The 19,303-nt window shown below is 40.5% G+C and overlaps 2 protein-coding genes across 2 annotated transcripts in view; one reads left to right on the forward strand and one right to left on the reverse strand.

The window, feature by feature from the left end:
* The window catches only part of LOC136858089 (uncharacterized), a 152,023-nt gene that overhangs the window by 86,386 nt on the left and 46,334 nt on the right, over nucleotides 1–19,303 (forward strand). The window lies entirely within an intron of this gene.
* On the reverse strand, nucleotides 16,221–17,471 carry LOC136858216 (carboxypeptidase B-like). The gene has a single exon (XM_067137603.2). It carries the CDS (start codon nucleotides 17,469–17,471, stop codon nucleotides 16,221–16,223), a length of 1,251 nt encoding a protein of 416 aa, XP_066993704.2.

A 19,303-nucleotide genomic window follows, 5' to 3' on the forward strand; every position in this document is an offset into this window, starting at 1 on the left:
TGTAGTAGTAGTTTATTTGTTTATCGTGCCGGGAGTGTCCGAGGACAGCCCTTGTAAGGCAGACCCAAATGCCGTGTATGGGAACTGAGTGTCTTTGTAGTGGAGGATAGTGTTGTGTGTGAGTTGCAGGAATGTTTTTTTTTGCTTTACGTCGCACCGACACAGATACGTCTTATGGTGACGATGCGATAGGAAAGGCCTAGTAATTGGAAGGAAGCGACCGTGGCCTTAATTAAGGTACAGCCCCGGCCTTTGCCTGCTGTGAAAATGAGAAACCACGGAAAACCATCTTCAGGGCTGCCGACAGTGGGGCTCGAACCCACTATCTCCTTATTACTGAATACTGGCCGCACTTAAACGACTGCAGCTATCGAGCTTGGTGCAGGAATGTTCGGGACAGTACAAATACTCAGTCCCTGAGCCAGGGTAAATAACCATTTAAGGTTAAAATCTCCGACCGAACTGAAAATCGAACCCAGAGCCCTCTCAACCAAAGACGACTACGCTGACCATTCAGTCAAGGACCGGAACAGTAGTAGGAGTGCCATTTTCTTTTCATGTTATGGTCATATTTCTTCCCTATCGAGGATGGTAGAATTAGGAAGTCATTAAACAATTGCAAGCTATTTATATTTTCTCTGAACTATAATATTGTTGTGGATATCCCGGTGATAATCTACTTCCTAATCTTGTATTGGCCCCAGCAAATTTCCAAATTACGTCATTGGTCACGCCAAGCTCTAGGCGTCAAATCAAATATGCTTGTCATTAGTGGCCACCTCCAGGAGTGGCTTGAAACTTGCGCACGCGAATAAGAAAAAACGAGAATCATTTATAAGAGGAGGAATTTTTCTCACTGACCGGTTTGTCTTCACAGTACGTTCAAGGCTGTCACAAGTCTGTGCTTTGTCTTCCTTGCTCAGCATTACTACAGGACTAGCAGGTGGGTCACTCTCTTACGTGCTGTCAAAACACCAGTGATTGATTTAAAGCGATATAGTGGTATTTCGATGTTATTGTCAACATGATTCGTTCCGAGTTCCTGAAACATTTTTTTAAAAATTTACTTTACGTCGCACCGACACAGAGACGTCTTATGGCGTCGATGGAATGGGAAAGAGCTACGAGTGGGAAGGAAGGGACCTTAATTAAGGCACAGCCCCAGCATTTGCCTGGTGTGAAAATGGAAAACCACGGAAAACCACCATCAGAGCTGCCGACAGTTGGGGTCGAACCCACTGTCTCCCGAATACTGGATCCTGGCCGCACTGAAGCGACTGCAGCTATCGTCTTCAGTAGAGCCGAAACATTTTAGTTGGTGAACTACTAATAAACCTTTGCTATTATTTTCTGTTAGCTACATTAATAAGGATGGTATGATAGATGAGTGACATTGTCGGTAACTTCACCTTAAGGTGGTCATGGTTCTGAGTTCCTGCCAAAGGACGTAGGATTTTTGAAATTAAAGTTCACTTCCCAATGGTGCGGATTCCACACAGAAAATCAGGTCACGTTGACTATGGTAACGATACCCAGGGGCGTAATGTTAGGGCCTGTAGGGGCCAACGCGTCCGCCTGTCACCCGGCGGCCCCGGGTTCGATTCCCGGCTGGGTCAGGGGTTTTTAATTGTAAATGATTGATATCCCTGGCCTGGTGACTGGGTGTTTCTGACGTCCTTAACGTTCTTTTCTTCCATTCCAATTACACGCAGGTTCATATATCACATGGTGCAAGTAGGGGCAAAATATCTCTATAGGTCTACGCTCCGAACAAATAGCAGTAAAAAAAAAAGAACAACGTTAGGGCCTGCAGGGCCTGCAATGCAGTTGGGCCCGGGCCTTCAAGGGACCGCGCAGACTCCCCGCATATATATATCTACCCTAACGCCACTCTGCACGGAACTAGTCAGAACAGATCACGAGGAAATAGTTTGTTTTCACAATTTGTATTACGTAGAGGTATTGCCATGTGCTTGCATGTAGCAGCTGTTGTTATAATTGTGTTTAATGTAAACAAGTCTTGCCCTTGGCGTCTCTAGCAACACAAAAGACCTGCACTAAATTATTCAAAAATAATTACAGCAATGAAAATTGATACTAAACTATCATATTTTAGTTAGAAAATGATACATGCTTGATGTGTAGTGTTCTTGAGATTGTATTATGCACAGATTTTGCTTATAATTTTGAACATTTTTCACACATTTATTCGACAACAATGCATAATTCCAACAATAAATTGGTGCAATGTCAATCAGTCAACTCAGTTTCGGACAAGCTTCCTTTACGCGAAGGTAATAACAACATGGTGTACTTGCACTTATCATTTGTGCGTTGGATATTTTTCCAGACTTTATTTGAACAGTTCTTGATTTAATTTAATTTTGTTCGTATGCTTCTCTTGGCTGTAATCGAATAAATTATTATAACGCTGACTTCAGTATCGTTTACAGAGTATAGTTCTGTAGTTACTGAAAAATGAGACCAATTTCAAGTACGAATATCTGAATGGTGTACGTTATCAGTTCAGCACCTTAGCTGTTAAACCAAATAAATCCTATTAAAACATTATTGAGCGCCGCGTGCTATTACGGTTTTCCTACCGCTGAGCGCCAAGGCCAGTTACCGTTTTTTGCAAGCTTTTGTTTGATCACTCACAGTTCAGCTGCTATTATAGGTAGAAACTTGAAATTTTCGGTATTTTTTACTAATATGATGGCCTATACGAATAAATTCTTACTCAGTTAATTTATGACCATTAGTAAACATTTGGCAGGCAAAACCCAAAAATATTAATTAAAAATAAAACAATACAAAAGTTTAGTAAAACAATTAGGTAGAACAAAAATTTTTTTTACACGTCGCAAACATATTTATTGAATAGCACAACCTATTATGAAGCTATATTGAAAATTTCATTCATTTTGTGCCTAAAATAAACCTGTAGTAAAAAGAATTAATTTATATATCCAAATGAGCCAAAAATACAAGTCTAATTCCACTCGTTTCGTTTGGGTATATCAATACTTACTAAATACAGTAAAAAAGTATTTTACATAACACTTACATAACATACTACAAATAATAATAATAATAATAATAATAATAATAATAATAATAATAATAATAATAATAATAATAATAATAATAATAATAATAGTATATTTTCCAAGACCTCTCAAACACACTTGTGTTTTTTCAAGCACAATGGATATATAATAATTTTCACAGCAATAAATGAACAAGTAAAAGATCGAGAGCAACTAGACACAGAGCGGACAAGTTGCACAGCCGCGCCAAGTAAAGAGCGCCAATAAATATGCCTGCTGATTGGACTAATATAATGAAAGAATGGCCTTGAAAATAAACGAGGCTGTTTATTACAAAAATAGTAAGTCTTTAACTAATTATATTGGGAAATTCTGAAAGGAAATGACTGTTACTTTTAATAATAATAATAAAAAATACTGAACGTCCTTTTGAAAGGGCGTTGGCATTTTTCAGATGAAAACCAAAGGGGCTTTCAAAAGGACGTTGGCGCTTAGAGGGTTAAAATCTTACAAAAATCATTACTTCCTTTGTTCATATAATTTGACAATATATTGCATTAGTTCTTTCTTTATTTCTTAATCTGTTTACCCTCCAGGGTTGGTTTTACCCTCGGACTCAGTGAGGGATCCCAACTCTACCCCGTCAAGGGCAGTGTCCTGGAGTGTGAGACGTATAATCGGGGGATACAACTGGGGAGAATGACCAATGCCTCGCCCAGGTGGCCTCACCTGCTATGCTGAATTTGTGTTTTGTAAAGCACAATAGATATATAATCATTTTCACAGCAATAAATTAACAAGTAAGAGATCGAGAGCAACTAGACACAGAGCGGACAAGGTACACAGTGAGACTGATAGTGTTGTCGCAGCGCCAAGTAAAGCACGGCAATAAATATGCCTGCTGATTGGACTAATATGGGAAGATTGGAAGGGATAGACAAGGATGAGGGAAGGAAGCGGCCGTGACCTTAAGTTAGTTACCATCCAGACATTTGCCTGGAGGAGAAGTGGGAAACCACGGAAAACCACTTGCAGGATGGCTGAGGTGGGAATCGACCCCCCCCCCCCGTCTACTCAGTTGACCTCCCGAGGCTGAGTGGACCCCGTTCCAGCCCTCGTACCACTTTTCAAATTTCATGGCAGAGCCTGGAATCGAACCCGGGCCTCAGGGGGTGGCAGCTAATCACACTAACCACTACACCACAGAGGCGGACTGCATTAGTTCTACTTTATGTTAGTTATTCATAGGTATTACATTTTATTTGTGGGGTCCGAATTTTTCTGGCAGCGAGCCCATATCGCACTTGTTACGCCACTGACCTAGAGTTATGCAATGATGTTATTTGTTTTAAGCCCCTGAAAATATTTCTACGTTTTTCGGAGATGCCGAGGTGCTGGAATTGCGTCCCACGGCAGATTTCATGTGCCAGTGAATGTACCAACACAAGGCTGACTTATTTGAGCTGCTTCAAATTACACCCAGCTACAGTTATGTGAAACCACAAGGAATTTTATTAAATAATAATACGTAGTTCCTTTTATAAACTTCGGACATCGTCGTTATCGTCTCAGTGTACTTACTGAGATGTAAGTTATCTCCAATGACCAGTGTTGCTCGTGATTTATGTATAGTAGGAACTAGATTATCCGGACCAATCAGTTTACAATTCGATTTGCATCGCACCGACACAGGTAGGTCATATAGGGCTAGGAGTGGAAAGGAATCAGCTGTGGGCTTAATTAAGGTATAGCCCCAGCTTTTGCCTGGTGTGAAAATAGGAAACCACGGAATACCATCTTCAGGGCCACCGACAGTGGGGTTTGAACCCATTATCTCCCGAATGCAAGCTCACAGCTGCACGCCCCTAACCGGGCGACCAACTCGCCCGGTGGACCAATCGTCCGGTTAAGCAAAAATCCGGGTAATCGAATTCAAAATATTGTTATTGTTTAGGGCATCAGTCCATAGACTGGTTTGATGTAGTACTCTATGCCACCCAATGCTGTGCTAACCTTTCAATTTCTACGTAATCACTACATTCTACATCTACACTAATCTATTTGTCATATTCATACCTTGGTCTACCCCTACCGTTCTTACCGCCCACACTTTCCTCAAAAACCAATTGAAGAAGTCCTGGGTGTCTTAAGTGGGTCCTATCATCCTATCTCTTTTTCTGGTCAAATTTAGCCAAATCGTTCTCCTTTCACCGATTCGATTCAGCATCTCTTCATCCGTGATTGGACCTACCCGTCTCACCTTTAGCATTATTCTGTAACACTACATTTCGAAAGCTTCTATTCTCTTTTTTTTCTGATATAATTATCCTCTATGTCTCACTTCTATAGAATGCCACGCTCCAGACTAAAGTCTTCAAAACATCTTTCTAATTCCTATATAAATGTTCAAAGTAACAATAATCATTTATTTTCTTTAAGACTTCATTTTCTAATCTAATATTTCCTGCATCACCTGATTTCGTTCGACTGACCTCCATTACTTTTGTTTTAAAGGCGGTAAAGGCTTACTCGGTTCCCCGGAAGGACATGGGTTCGAATCCCCGACAGAAAGTCGTAAAATTTAAAAAATGAGATTTCCACTTCCGGAGGTGCATATGGCCCTGAGGTTCACTCATCCTACACCAAAAATGAGTACCAGGTTAATTTCTGGGGCAAAGGCGGCCGGGCACAGAGCTAACCACTCTACCCCCATCAAGTGCCGAGGTTACCAATAGTGGAAGCCTTTACCTTCCACCGCTCCCAGGGCCTTCATGGCCTGTACGGAGATGACTTTGCTTTTATTACTCATCCAAGATTATGTCCATACCATTCAGCAATTTCTCCAAATTTTCTCCAGACCGAGATAAAATAACAATATCATTGGAAAATCTCACAGTTTTTATTTGCTCTGCTTGGATTGTGGCTCCCTTTCCAAATTCTTCTTTGATTTTCTTTACCGCCTACTCCATATAAACATTGAAGAGGAGAGGAAACAAACTGCACCCTTACCTCACTCCTTTCTGGATTGCTGCTTCTGTTTTATAGCCGTCGATTCTTAGCATTCCTGACAGATTTTTGTACAGATTGTAAATTATGTTTATCTGATTCGGATCGCCTCCAGAATTTCAAATAGCTTGGTCCAATCAATATTATCGAATACCTTTTCTAGTTCTACGAAGACCATGTACAGTACGTGAGCTGGATTTGTCCTCCTTAATTCGATCTTCTAAGATCAGACGTAAAATTAGGTTGCATCACGTGTTCCTGCATTTCTTCTGAAGCCAAACTGATCTTCTCCCAACTCAGCTTAGACTAGTCTTTTCGTTCTTCTGTAAATAAAACGTGTTAACATTTTACAAGCGTGAGATACTGAACTAAAGGTGCGGTAGTTTTCACATTTGTCAGCGCCTGCTTTCTTGAGAATAAGTATAACAATGTTCTGTCTAAAAATGTTTATTCATTATTCAATTCATTCAAATTATTCTTTCAACATTTTAAAATGTAAGATAGATGCACATGGAGAGTAATAAAATAAACATATAGTACAATATAACAATTATGAAGCTTCAAAGCTTACGTAACGTGTCGGCGTAGAAGAAAAGAAGGGTTTTTCACGTCTGGGTAACTCAGGATTCAGATAATGAGGCCCGAATAATTGAGTTTCTACTGTATTTGCAATTAACTTTATATTTAGAGTAGATTCCAACATAGTTCTACTCAGCAAGTTGGCTACATAGCACGGGTTGCTGGGCTCGAACTATATCGTCGACAGCGGAGAAGTTAGTCTTCCGTGGTTTCAAATTTTCAAAACAGAGAGCCACTGGAACCGTACCTTAATTAAGCTCACGACTGCTTTATGCTCTCTTCTGTTTTACTGTCTGAAAAAAACCCGTACGTGTTAATGTGACGTTAAATACATAGTAAAATGAATTCTCATTCCTTTCCAATAATTGAAATGAGAAACCGCAGGAAAACATTCCAAAAACATCTGGCAGTGGGATTCAAACTCTGCCCTCGGAGTGCATGGCTATTCCTGTACAGTAATACAATTGGATGAGATATATAGACTTTTAGATTATTGCTGAAGTTGAGTGGCGCAGGCAGTATATCGCTGGCTTTCTGAGTCTTGGGTTCAACCCAGTTCAGTCCGATGATTTTTAAAGGTGCTGAAATTCGTTAGCCTCGTGTCAGTAGATTTACTGGCACGTAAGCGATCCTTCAAGGCAAAATTCCGGCTCCTCGGAGTCTTCGAGAACCGTAAAATTAGTTAGAGGGACTTAAAATCGATAACTATTGAGTTAGTGGCGCGCAATTTGGGTTACGTAGCTATTAGCTTACATTCGGGAGATAGTGGGTCCGAACCCCACGGCCGGCGGCCCCAAGATGGTTTCCCATGGTTTCCCATTTTAACACCAGGCAAATGCCTACACTGTACTTTAATTAAGGCCGCGATCGCTTTCTTCCCACTCCTAGCTTTTTCCTCTCCCATCGTCGCCGTAAGACTTATCTATTTCGGTGCGACTTAAAAAGTAAATAAATCGATAACTGTAATTTACTTCAGCTATGATCTAAACATTTAACTATGAACCAGCCATTCCTCCTGATTATATTTTTCGAGATAGTTAATTGCTCCTGTACAGTTGTTTGTTTTTTCTTCTATCAGAGGAGTAGAGTTGTACACCGTATTATGTACACCCATGGATAAAATTGAGTCAAACGGTTTCCTGAATTTTTTCATGTACTCTTCCCTGTTTCGAAATCGTATGTCAAACCTAGTATTTTCATAGTGTAAGTGAGTCTCCTTGAAAAGCGACTGTCGTTTCAAATCGTATTTTGTCCAGTTAATGACTGCAGCAAACCGTGTTATGTCCACGGACATATTTTGTTACGTTGGATACAATGGCAGTATGCTGGATATCCTTAAAATTAGGCGCCATTCGCTTACGACAACACTGAACAGACTGAATTCGGTTGCAATAACATATCGGAAAGAAATCTCAGCGTAGGGAAGCATTAAATTTGAAAGAAAAAAACGGCCGGTTTACTCTCGTTTATAGTATACATTTCCTACAAAAAATTAGTTTCTTTCATTTACAGTAAAGTTTCACAAGTTAAGTAAGTCAGTTATCTGTATATTAAAAGAATTTACTAAAAACAGTTTTGGCAAATCCGTCCGGCCGTTCTACGGGATCGATTTGCTTCATGTTTGTTTTATTCTGTCCGGAATTACCTGCCGGTGAATCATGAGACAATGATAGTTCTCTAAGTTCAGCCAACTTTGAGTAACCATAAAATCAAATCATTAAACGATCACTCCAATAATTGCAGGCGAAGGCTTACCCTAACCCTGTATTTATCAGGTTGCTAAGCGACTAAAACTTTCATTAATATTCTGATATATGTGATTTTCATCCTTAGTAATACCATAGCATGCAGCCATGCTTGATTAATACCTGTCAAGCCAAAGAGTATACACTGCCTGTGATCACGGAAGAATACTACTCCCTGCTAGATACTCTTTGATTCTCTAAATATTCCTAGCTTCCAAATATAATCAACAGATGGCAGAGCGTTCCTAATACCATACATGCTGCTAGGAAAAAAAGTCTACGTACAAACAGACCCCATCATAACATATGCCTTAAACATTATCTGCGAACACACTAGAAAGAGTGAAGGCCATGTAATTTAAAAATGTTCTCTGGCTGGCAAAAAGCGCTCATTAGAGACTAACATATGAGCTCATAAGACAACCGTTCTGTATAGAACTGCGATTAAAAATACCGTTGCCTTCTACGACACAATACCAAGCTTTACTTCAGGAACTGTAGGATAAAGAAAAACAAATATATGGACAGATTTTTACCGAACAGATGCCATGTTGACGTCAGAATGGATGAATTTCGACTATGAACTGCGGTATACCATAACACGCTTCTTATTAAATGTTCATAAAAACTATTGAAATGGCAGGCAAAACGATATAATTACGACAGGCATATCAAGACCTGTTGTCTGACCTATTTAAAACAAATGCTGTGTAGCAGGACGGGTCCTCTGGTAATCATTATAAAATATCAAAGACATTTTTAAAACAGTGCTGATGGTTGTATTCTTCTTCTTATTATTATTATTAAACAGTTGTATCAGCACACAAATGTCCAGTTAAAAATCGGTTTTCGGACACTAAGGCCCATCATCAGTAAATTAAAACTTATTTAAAACATACTAATCCACATAGGTGTGTCAAGATGAAATGGAGCTCAGTTGAAATAAACATTAGGAGGGCCTAACACCTTCAACAGAATATCCAGCTAGCCCTTTTAATTATTTATAATTTAACCCGATTTCAGTTACTACAGATTAATTGCCTCGATGGATCAGCTGTAAAGTGTTCGACTCATGATCCCAAATTCGTGGGCTCGATCGCGGCTAAGGTGGTCGATTTTTAAAGGACGGTCAGAAGTCTTGGTAATCCATGCCATTGTTGTTGCTATGTTAAAGGTATTTGGAGGCGGACTCACTAGGAATATTTCTCGAGGAGCATCAGAATAATAATTATCGTTCCGAATAGTTTACCACACCGAAGGAATTCTTTCTTGGTTTAGATGGAGTGAACTTTTGTGATCAGTGAAGTGCCTCATTTCTCATTCGCAGCTCGTGGTGCAAATTAAAATTCTGCTTTGATCATTTTCTGAACTTTAACGACGAGGCCTTTGTGAAACATAACTCCTATCTTTCATAGATTTTATCGTCCAATACAGACGCAGATGACTTCCGCATCAAAGGTAAAATTTCCATCGTTCTCCAGTGGGAACAGTTTTCCATTACCAGCTAATATTACGCATGCGCATGAAAAGTTATATGACTGAGTTAGTTGGCCGTTCGGTTAGGGCCGTGCTGCTGTGAACTTGTATTTGGGAGATAGTGCGTTCAAACCTCACTGTCGGCAGCCCTGAATATGGTTTTCCGTGGCTTCCCATTTTCACTGTAGGCAAATGCTGGGGCTGTACCTTAAATAAGGCCACGGTAACTTCCTTCCCACTCTTAGCCCTGTCCTAGCCCTTCGTTGCCATAAGACCTATAAGTTATGTATCGGTGCGACGTAAATCAAATTGTAGAAAAAAGAAAAATGGTGTTGTATGGAGCTTTCAAATCAACAACATTGTGCTCCGCTTACACGTCACTGTCAGTCGAAAATAAATTAACACAGGCATACGAAACTTGCAGTAAAATTCCGCTTTGATAGCGGCATGATCAGAATGTGGAAATTGGTAGACAGGCTGCCGATGGCACCACTTCAGGTCTGCTGATCGGTAGCTAAGACCATACGATTATTATTAATAGCTATATATTTGCAGAAACACCGGCGTGTCGGATTGTGTTCTAGACTGAAACCAACGACACGCCGTAGTTGCATTGAAGCATCACCGACCTCAGCTGGGATCGAAAGCACTATATTAGGAGAAAAAAAGACAATGTTTAACACACCGTTCTCCTCAAAGATCGATTGGTACCGACAGTTTCGAATTTTTGAGACAAAGTACCAATGATCGTCATCATATAGAGCATTTTGTTGTCACAGATGTTCTCCATGCCAGTAGCACAAACAGTAACTGTAATTTTGACGTGTTACCAACGTTAGGGAAAATTTCATAAACGTTGTAGTTTTAAGGCCAAAACATTCTTACTGTTTGTTTTACGTCGGACAATTCTCATGTCGACGATGAGACAGTACAGGCCAGCGACTGGGAAGTAAGTGGCCGTGGCCTTAATTACGGTACAGCGCCAGCATTTGCCTGGTGTGAAAATGGGAAACTACGAAAAGCCCTCTTCCACCGACAGTGGAGTTAGAACTCACTGTCTCAAGAGTTTTTTTATTTATGTGAAACGTCTATTGTTTGTTGTAATTAGAAATAATATACAAGTAAAAATTTTCACGTCATGCATTTAAATTTTCATTTCTTCACACCTTAATTAAGGTCACGGTCCCTTCTTCCCCTCTTCTAGCCCTTTCCTATCTCATCGTCGCCATAAGACCTATGTGTGTCGGTGCGACTTAAAAGCAACTTGTAAAAATATAAATTAAAAGAAAAATTTGCACAATTCTTATTTCAGTTGTCAAAATTTTATTGAACGATGATGAGTGATGTGAGAAGTAATGCACAATCTACAGTAGTTCGTTTTTAGATGAGGCTCAGTAATTTGTGACGCTCCAGTAGCCGTTTCATTCATTCTGCAGATGTACGTTTGGTTTTACTCGATTCCTTATTGAGCCTGATTTTCACCTGCAAACATTTTTTAATAGGCTTTTACCCACTTGTGTATGTTCAGTCCACAGCCCGAAGGCTGGTTGGAGCCTAGACATCACTGAAGAGGCATAGCAGGGAAATGAGGAGCGAGGTGGTTTCCCGTTGCTTTCCTCACTGAGACAGAAGTTGCTATTAGATATCAGTCTGCCAAGCCCATTGAAATGCATGCTCCAACCGACTCTATGAGCAACATTTTCGCACCATTCATAGCACGGACTGGTTGCATCAGGAATGGCATTACTAGCATCGCTCATACCTCAGCCACTTTCATAATGTCAAAGCCGAGGATAAGATTGAGACAAATCAATGAAAGTAACAAAATATCTCTAGCCCATACCAGAAGACATAGTGCACTATAAACACTAGGTCCCACCAGCAAAGGCATTTTACCCACTTATAGTAAAAGGTAAATAAATAAATAATTGGACAACTTATGGCGAAATTCTACAGTTTTCAGTTGAAAAGAAACAATTAGTGACATTTTAACTTTTCTGGTGTATTCTATTAGATGCTGGTCACCGGATGCAGAGTGGGTCTCGGCCCACAAGTGACCAAGGTGGTCCGGACAGCTCTCCACTTCGACCGACCAACCGAGCAGAGGAGGAATGGCTACGGTTCTACTGTGGTTCTACGCCTCTGTATTCGGGAGACGGGGAGGGGCTGGTCTCACTGTCGGCTGTCTTGAGAATGGTTTTCCGTGGCTTTTCATTCTCCTGCACTAAGGCGAATGCCGTAACAGTTCCTAGTATAGGCCACGGCCGCCAACACACTCACCTTCTCCGATACAGATCTCGTGTCCTGAGAGACGGCGTCACCAGCTTGGAGGCCCGCCTTCCCCTTCAGGGTAGGAATGAAAACATTTAGTAGTAGCGATAGTAATAGCAGTAGTCTATTAGATCTCATCGAGACACCTCACTCGTCCTTGCGCGACTTCTACACAACAAGCTACACCCCTAACTTTCGACGGGCACAGACATACCTTCACTGGGCGGCAGTCTAATAATGATGTCATGTGCATTACATTAGCAACCGAACACACATATTGAGCATTCATCCTTCTACTTTAAAATTATGTACGATCCATTCCTTTGAGGTACAGTACAATCACGTTTTGGGAGAGAAAGAGAGGTGGTGGTGGTGGTGGTGAACTCAACTTGACCTCAACTTGACCTCAACTTCTTCTTCGACAACGTAGAGGCTAGATGTAGTAGCCATTGTTGATGTTGTTGACGAGTCTGTGATAAGAACAAACTATTTATGTTACATTCATATTTTATCCTTGGTTGAAACAATTCCAAGTGAAAAGATCAATGTTGTCTATTTAGTTAGTCATAATAAAACGTTAGGTGGAAACTGTCTACTTCAGAATAAAATCACATGGATTTACTTGCCACGGCTACTGTGTGGACTTGCTGTCCTATTCCATTTCCTTCTTCAGAAAGGCTCTCACTGCCAGATGAACCCCAACATTGATTATAGGTGTATACTCGTCATCTTCTCCATCATCTGAGAACGCATTTCTCTTGCACAGATTTTCAGCATGTTCTCCTTCAGTTTCACCTTCAGACATATCTCATAGGCATTCCTTTAACTCTTCATCTCTTAGAAAGCGTTGTTGTGCCATGTTATATAAAATATGTAATCTGAGAAGAGCTGGGATTGATGAGGAGAGAGCTTATCTATTCGGATGAGCAAAGTGTTCTTGTCCTTTCGTGTTTCCATGTTTGTCCTCGTCTGCTATTTCTGTTGCTCACTCTTTCTACACTGACCTCCCATTGTGTTTGTCCTATTATGTGTTTCTCTCTTTTTTCCTCTCTCTCTCTCTCTGTTTATCTCTCTCTGACTTGAAATATGTAATCTGTGTTTCCACTCGCTGAACTCAATAATGCAGTCACTAGGAAAAATCATATTATACTACAACAGGGTAACCATCCTCTATTAACACTAATCAGAGGGGGTGGGGGAAAATGGAAGTGGTCTGATAATTGAAAAATGAAGGTATCGGCAAAATAAAGGTTAGGTCCACGAAGAACTTGAGAATGAAAGACTCCCTAGGCCCCGAAAATATAACACCGACCGGGCGAGTTGGCCGTGCGTTTTGGGAGCGCGCAGCTGTGAGCTTGCATCCGGAAGATAGAGGGTTCGAACCCCACTGTCGGCAGCCCTGAAGATGCTTTCCCGTGGTTTGCCATTTTTACACCAGGCAAATGCTGGGACTGTACATTAAAAGGCCACGGCCGCTTCCTTCCCATTACTAGGCCTTTCCTATACCATCGTCGTCATAAGACCTATCTGAGTCGGTGCGACGTAAAGCACTTAGCAAAAAAATAAAAAATAAAAAATAAAAAAAAAGAAAACCGTAGGGGTCGGAAATGAACAAGAGTTAACCAAGTGAGGTCCGATAGGAAACACGACGGTGAGGAGCCTGGCACAAGTAAGTGGAAATAATGACAGATTTAGCTAGAGCAGGGGCATCCAGCCTTTGCACGCTCGGCGTGCCAGCTGCGCTGCGCCGCACTCCGGCAAGCTGATTTCTGCTTTTCGTGGTGGGGCTGCCTGTCCTGACTGCCAGCGCGTTGGACCGAGTCAAGTTGGGATCGCCTTCGCACCAGACGTAATGTAAACAAACAACACTGTTCTTCCAATGTGTTGGTTGTCCGAAACATGTACATTTTGTTCGCGTGGTTCTCCGCGTACCGGCACTTGAAGAATACGAGCTGAGAGACGGACATGTAGTCTTCCCCACCATCACTGCAAGGTTGTCTGCGCCAAAAGCACACCGACGTGAAGCCGGAGTGCAAGCGCGCCCGGAGTGCTGTTTGGCTGCCTCTGAGCTAGAGGAAAGGTGATCGCCACCCAACGATAATATTTACATATTAGAGGCATATTGGTCCTGAGTATAGTTCTTCTACGCCTTCTACCCCCCCCCCCTCCTCCTCGTTCTCGGCTCGACGACGATGGGATAGGTTAAGGCTAGGACTACGAAAGAAGTGGCCGTAGCCTGTATTAAGGTACATTTACCTTATGAAGAAGTGGAAAACTACAGTATAGGAAGGAACCTTCAGAGCTGCCAAGAGTAGGATTCCAACCCACCTCTCGAATGTTAGGTTACAGTTACGTGACCTCTACCTCGCTGCCAACACGCTCGGTAGGCTCAGTTTTGAGACCAATGTGTTTCTACTAACAATATTTATCCGACCCCTGTAAATATTCCTGTTCAGCTTGATTAAATTGTATTCTTTTCTAACCCTTTCTGACTTCAATGACCTAGAGTGTCAAAAGCTCGTCTTCTTCACCTTCTTCCTCCTTTTGCAATTCTTGGAACAAGCACTTCAATGATAATGCGCCTGAAAATTAAGCGCTCAAAATCTTAAGTTAATCGATTTTTTCTCTAATCATCGGCATGTAAACAATGCCTATTATTGCATTAGATTGGCTGATATATGCTCGTATTTGACAGGTGGTGCTGGTGAAATGGAAATGAAATGGCGTATGGCTTTTAGTGCCGGGAGTGTCCGAGGACAAGTTCGGCTCACCAGGGGCAGGTCTTTTAATTTGACTCCCGTAGGCGACCTGCGCGTTGTGATGAGGATGAAATGATGATGAAGACGACACATACACCTAACCCTCGAGCAAGCGAGATTAACCAATGATCTCTATACCAGGAGTTGAATTTCACTATAAAGAATCAAAATATTGATATTAGTATTAAATATCCGTTTGTTGTCATTTTGGACAGTCAATAGTCTATAGTAATTATATTATTACGATGGAGCACAGTCGGTTTTATCGTTCTAACTTAATTCTAGGATGGCCAAAATTAATACCCCCCACTACAGCCCTTGAAGGGCCTTGGTCTACCAAGCGACCGCTGCTCAGCCCGAAGGCCTGCAGATTACGAGGTGTCGTGTGGTCTTTCCAGCCTAAACTTTGCAACATTTTTGTAACACTACTCTTTTATCGGAAAAATCATCCAGAACAAATCGAGCTGTTTTTCTTCGGATTTTTTTTTCAGTCCTCGAATCAAGTAATACTGGGGAGGGTTCTATACACTGGAACTATACTCTAGTTGGGGTCTTACCAGAGAAATGTTAACATTTCGTATTCCTACGTTTTATTTCTTAAAGTGGTTTAATGTTAACATTTCCTACTCTACGTTTAAGGCTATTTATTATCTACATTTTCAGCAGGAGGTGAGTTCAGTCCACCAGGCGAAGCAATAACTTCCTTTCTTCTTCCACACAGTAATACCGCTGCCTTTTGAGGTACATTGATATGAACTTATCGCGAAGCATGTTGGATGTTCCTTGTTTTCAATGAAGTACTCAGACAAGACAGAACTTCGCGTTTACAGAAATGTTCTTAGCTGCACTTCATATTGCTCACAATTAGATACCACTAATATTTTGGTGAATTTGTGGAGGGTATTTTCTTAAACCTTCGTAATATGGATCACGTATGATCATATAAAATAACAAAGATATTACTTGGTTCACTACAGCGATTCCTCACCAGAGTTATGTAGATACTTCTTGAAATACTCAATATTATGTCAGTACAGGAGAGCTATACCTTTCTTCTTTCATGGAAGAAATTCTGTTTTCACTCAGAATTGATCTGTTCATAACACATCAAAATGTCGGTCATTCTAAGCGACGTATATTAGGGATTATAATTTTATCGTACCAGTTTTTGACGCATGTACAATGATGTATTCGCAACATATTGCTATGTATGTGTCTTTTATTTGAATAAGAAAGTCTATCCACTGGCGAGTAGGCATTACTTCTGCCAGTGAGTATGGTGACTCAGCCGGATGTTATTGGATGAGTACCCTTTATGGTCATATGCCATGTCTTTATAGGATCGCTTGTCCAAACATTTCCTTTGTCCATCCATAGTTCTCGGTGACGTACTCTCCGAACACCCTCACAGCCTCGAAGAACTGACTAACGGTTATCTCAATTTTTGAGGCCGGCATATCCCAACCACTCACACCCGCTTCCGGTAGCTCCACTGTGTAGGAGAGAGAAATGTTGGCGACGCCTTTTATCCAGTCATCACTTGCTCCTGCTGCTGGGTACAATAAGTGCGTTGATGATCCGACATCATACCTTGCACCTCCTACAGACATCTGTGCTCTGTTCGCCTTATGTGCCAGTGAATGCAATTTCTTCCAGTCCTTGGGCAGTTCCTTGCAGTAACCCCATGGGTATAATATCTCTCTTCCAGTACTATGTAAATCCAAGAATAATTTGAGCCTGTCAGCGTTAGCTAGAACAAAATTACGAAATGCAGCGATTTCGGATTCAGAAAATGGTTTAACTCCAGCATAATTGGATGAGCATGGATTAGCACTAGCTCCATTTTCCATCCAATGGAAGTCAAAGTTTCTATTACCATCCACTCCACGACATAACTTATTTGATGTCGTCGAGCGAGTTTTTCTCCATAGACGATCTGTGGTATGAGAATATTCATATCCATCGACGTTGAGGACAGGAATTATATGCCAGTCTACTGCCGAAAAGAGGTTATGATTGGTTCTGTTTTCAACTAGCTGGTTGATTGTATAGAGAGCCATCGCAGGTGTAATCCATTCTCTGGCATGTATTCCAGCATTAATCAAAATTGAAGGTTTAGTATTATTTCCTCCGGAGGAGATTGTTATCATGTTGATTGGTCGACCGTAAAAGGTAGAACCTATACACTTAGTAGAGACAATATCTGGGTAGTTTGAGGCCAACCAGGCCAGATATATGATCATTTTATTGTAGCGCAAGTACTTGTTGAAGGAGATGGGCTTAGAGGACGTTCTTTCGAATTCACTCACGTCTCTGATGTTCTCTGGCTGTGAAGCCATCTGCACATCATTCATGGCATACGACAAGTTGTTACGGTGTAGGAATCTACTAAAGCTATGTATTTCATTTGGGGAAACCATGATTTTCCACGATGAACCAGCTTTCCTGCTTCCTGTCCAGAAGTCGTAGGCTGGATTACCATAAAACTGTTCCAGAAGGTTTATTTGATCACGAGAAGGGGTGATGTGGAATACTTTATACCCTTCATAAGTCTTTCTACTTCTAACAAGTATTGTTACAGCCATAGCTATCATTAATAACACAAATAGGTTCATTTTCATCTTCTGAGTGCGTTTCCTAGCTTACGATAAAACGTAAATTTCTGTAGCAACGTCAACAATAGATGGACACTATTTCCAAGTAACGAGGACTACACACATTTAGTTCCTCGTTCCTACGATATAAGTGGTAACTACGAAACACCCGTTGAATCTGCCATTACATTTATTTGTGCTATTTTCTGTCTGATATCTCCTGGTAGACACTCGTTCTATTCTTACCCCGATGATTTAAGGTTTTCGAGTCCAGATGAGTCATTCATATTAACCACCTTTCAAGATCCATTCTTAATTTATTTAGTAGACACTATTCCTTAAATGGTTGAAGCTGCTCTTCTTTTATCTGCAATAAGGGTTAAAGGGACTGATAACCACCAAATTTTATTCAAACATCTTCAGAAAAATCATTCTTATGTACGTCTATACTTAAACAACATTTTTTTTTACAGCATCCACCACGCCGTTCTGCAAAAACAAGTACCAACTGAATGAAATAGAGATTATCGGCCTAATGGTTGCTGCTCACAAGCCATTATACCTGCCTTGTTCATTGGGTTACGTGAACGAATCGTATCTACGAAATTTTATTATAATTTTTGTCCTAAATGGAAGATGATAGTTGCTTTAACTCAAATCAACAGTGAAATTTGCGGAAAATTAATAAATATTATTATTAGAGAAATGTGTAGATGCATACTTTGCTACATTACGACTACTGTATATGAATTCTACTATGTCCAGCGCTTCAGTATGTCTTTTGTTCATGTAACACTTTTGGGCGTAAAGTCTTTGCTCACTTAACTTCTTTCAACTTCTTTCCTTTACTTTGCTTGATGGTACTTGGTGGGACGAGTTGTTGACTTGTGTCCATAAGTCATCTATATATATAAAATATGAGTGTTGTCTGTACATTGCTCAGAATGTGAAAAGAATGGTATTTCTGTATCGATCATGTCCACGGTAATAAGAAAATGCACTTTTTACTTTTCCGTAATTTCTGTCTGTCTGTCTGTCTGTCTGTCTGCCCGTATGTACACGCATCACGAGGAAACGGCTGCAGAGAATTTAATGAAAATCGGTATGTAACGTCGGGGGATGAGCCACTACAACCTAGGCTGTAAATCATTTTATTCACGCTGAGTGAAATGGTAGTTTAGGGGAAGGCCTGAAATCTAGTTCTCAAATATTTATATTATTAGTGGTCCTGTCGATAAATACTACATAACTAAAGTTATATATCATTAAATTTACTATCATTTATGTCGTGTACATTTTACCCGTACCGACTATGATAACACAGATATTCATGAATTTGTATTTTTGTCCATATCAACGCTGAGCTAAGAGAAAATGGGTGAAAATAATTTAATAAAAATCGGTATATAGAGTCGGGGAATGAGAAAGTACAGTCTGAGCTATAAACAATTTTATTCACCCTAGATGAAATTGTAGTTTATGGGAAGGTGTCTAAAATTTAATATTTAAATACTATGTTATTGGTTCTATCGAAAAGTACTACATAACAAAAGTTATAGAGAACACAATTTCCGATCATTTGTGTTTTATTCAGTCTTAAAGTACCGACTATGATAAGGGTGGTATTTCAGAGTCGGAAGAAAACTAAATGTGAAGGCCTACAATATCGAAAGCGCATAACATTGATCAACAATAACATTGCACTGTTTGTTCTGATGTTCTTCGTCTCATATGCTGCCACTCAATTCCGATAGATGGGATTACTGCTGCGTACCGAGTATAACAGATTGACTGAATATTGGCGGGAAATAGCTGGGGAGTTA

This window comes from Anabrus simplex, chromosome 1 (genome assembly GCF_040414725.1).
Source record: "Anabrus simplex isolate iqAnaSimp1 chromosome 1, ASM4041472v1, whole genome shotgun sequence".
Lineage (NCBI taxonomy): Eukaryota > Metazoa > Arthropoda > Insecta > Orthoptera > Tettigoniidae > Anabrus > Anabrus simplex.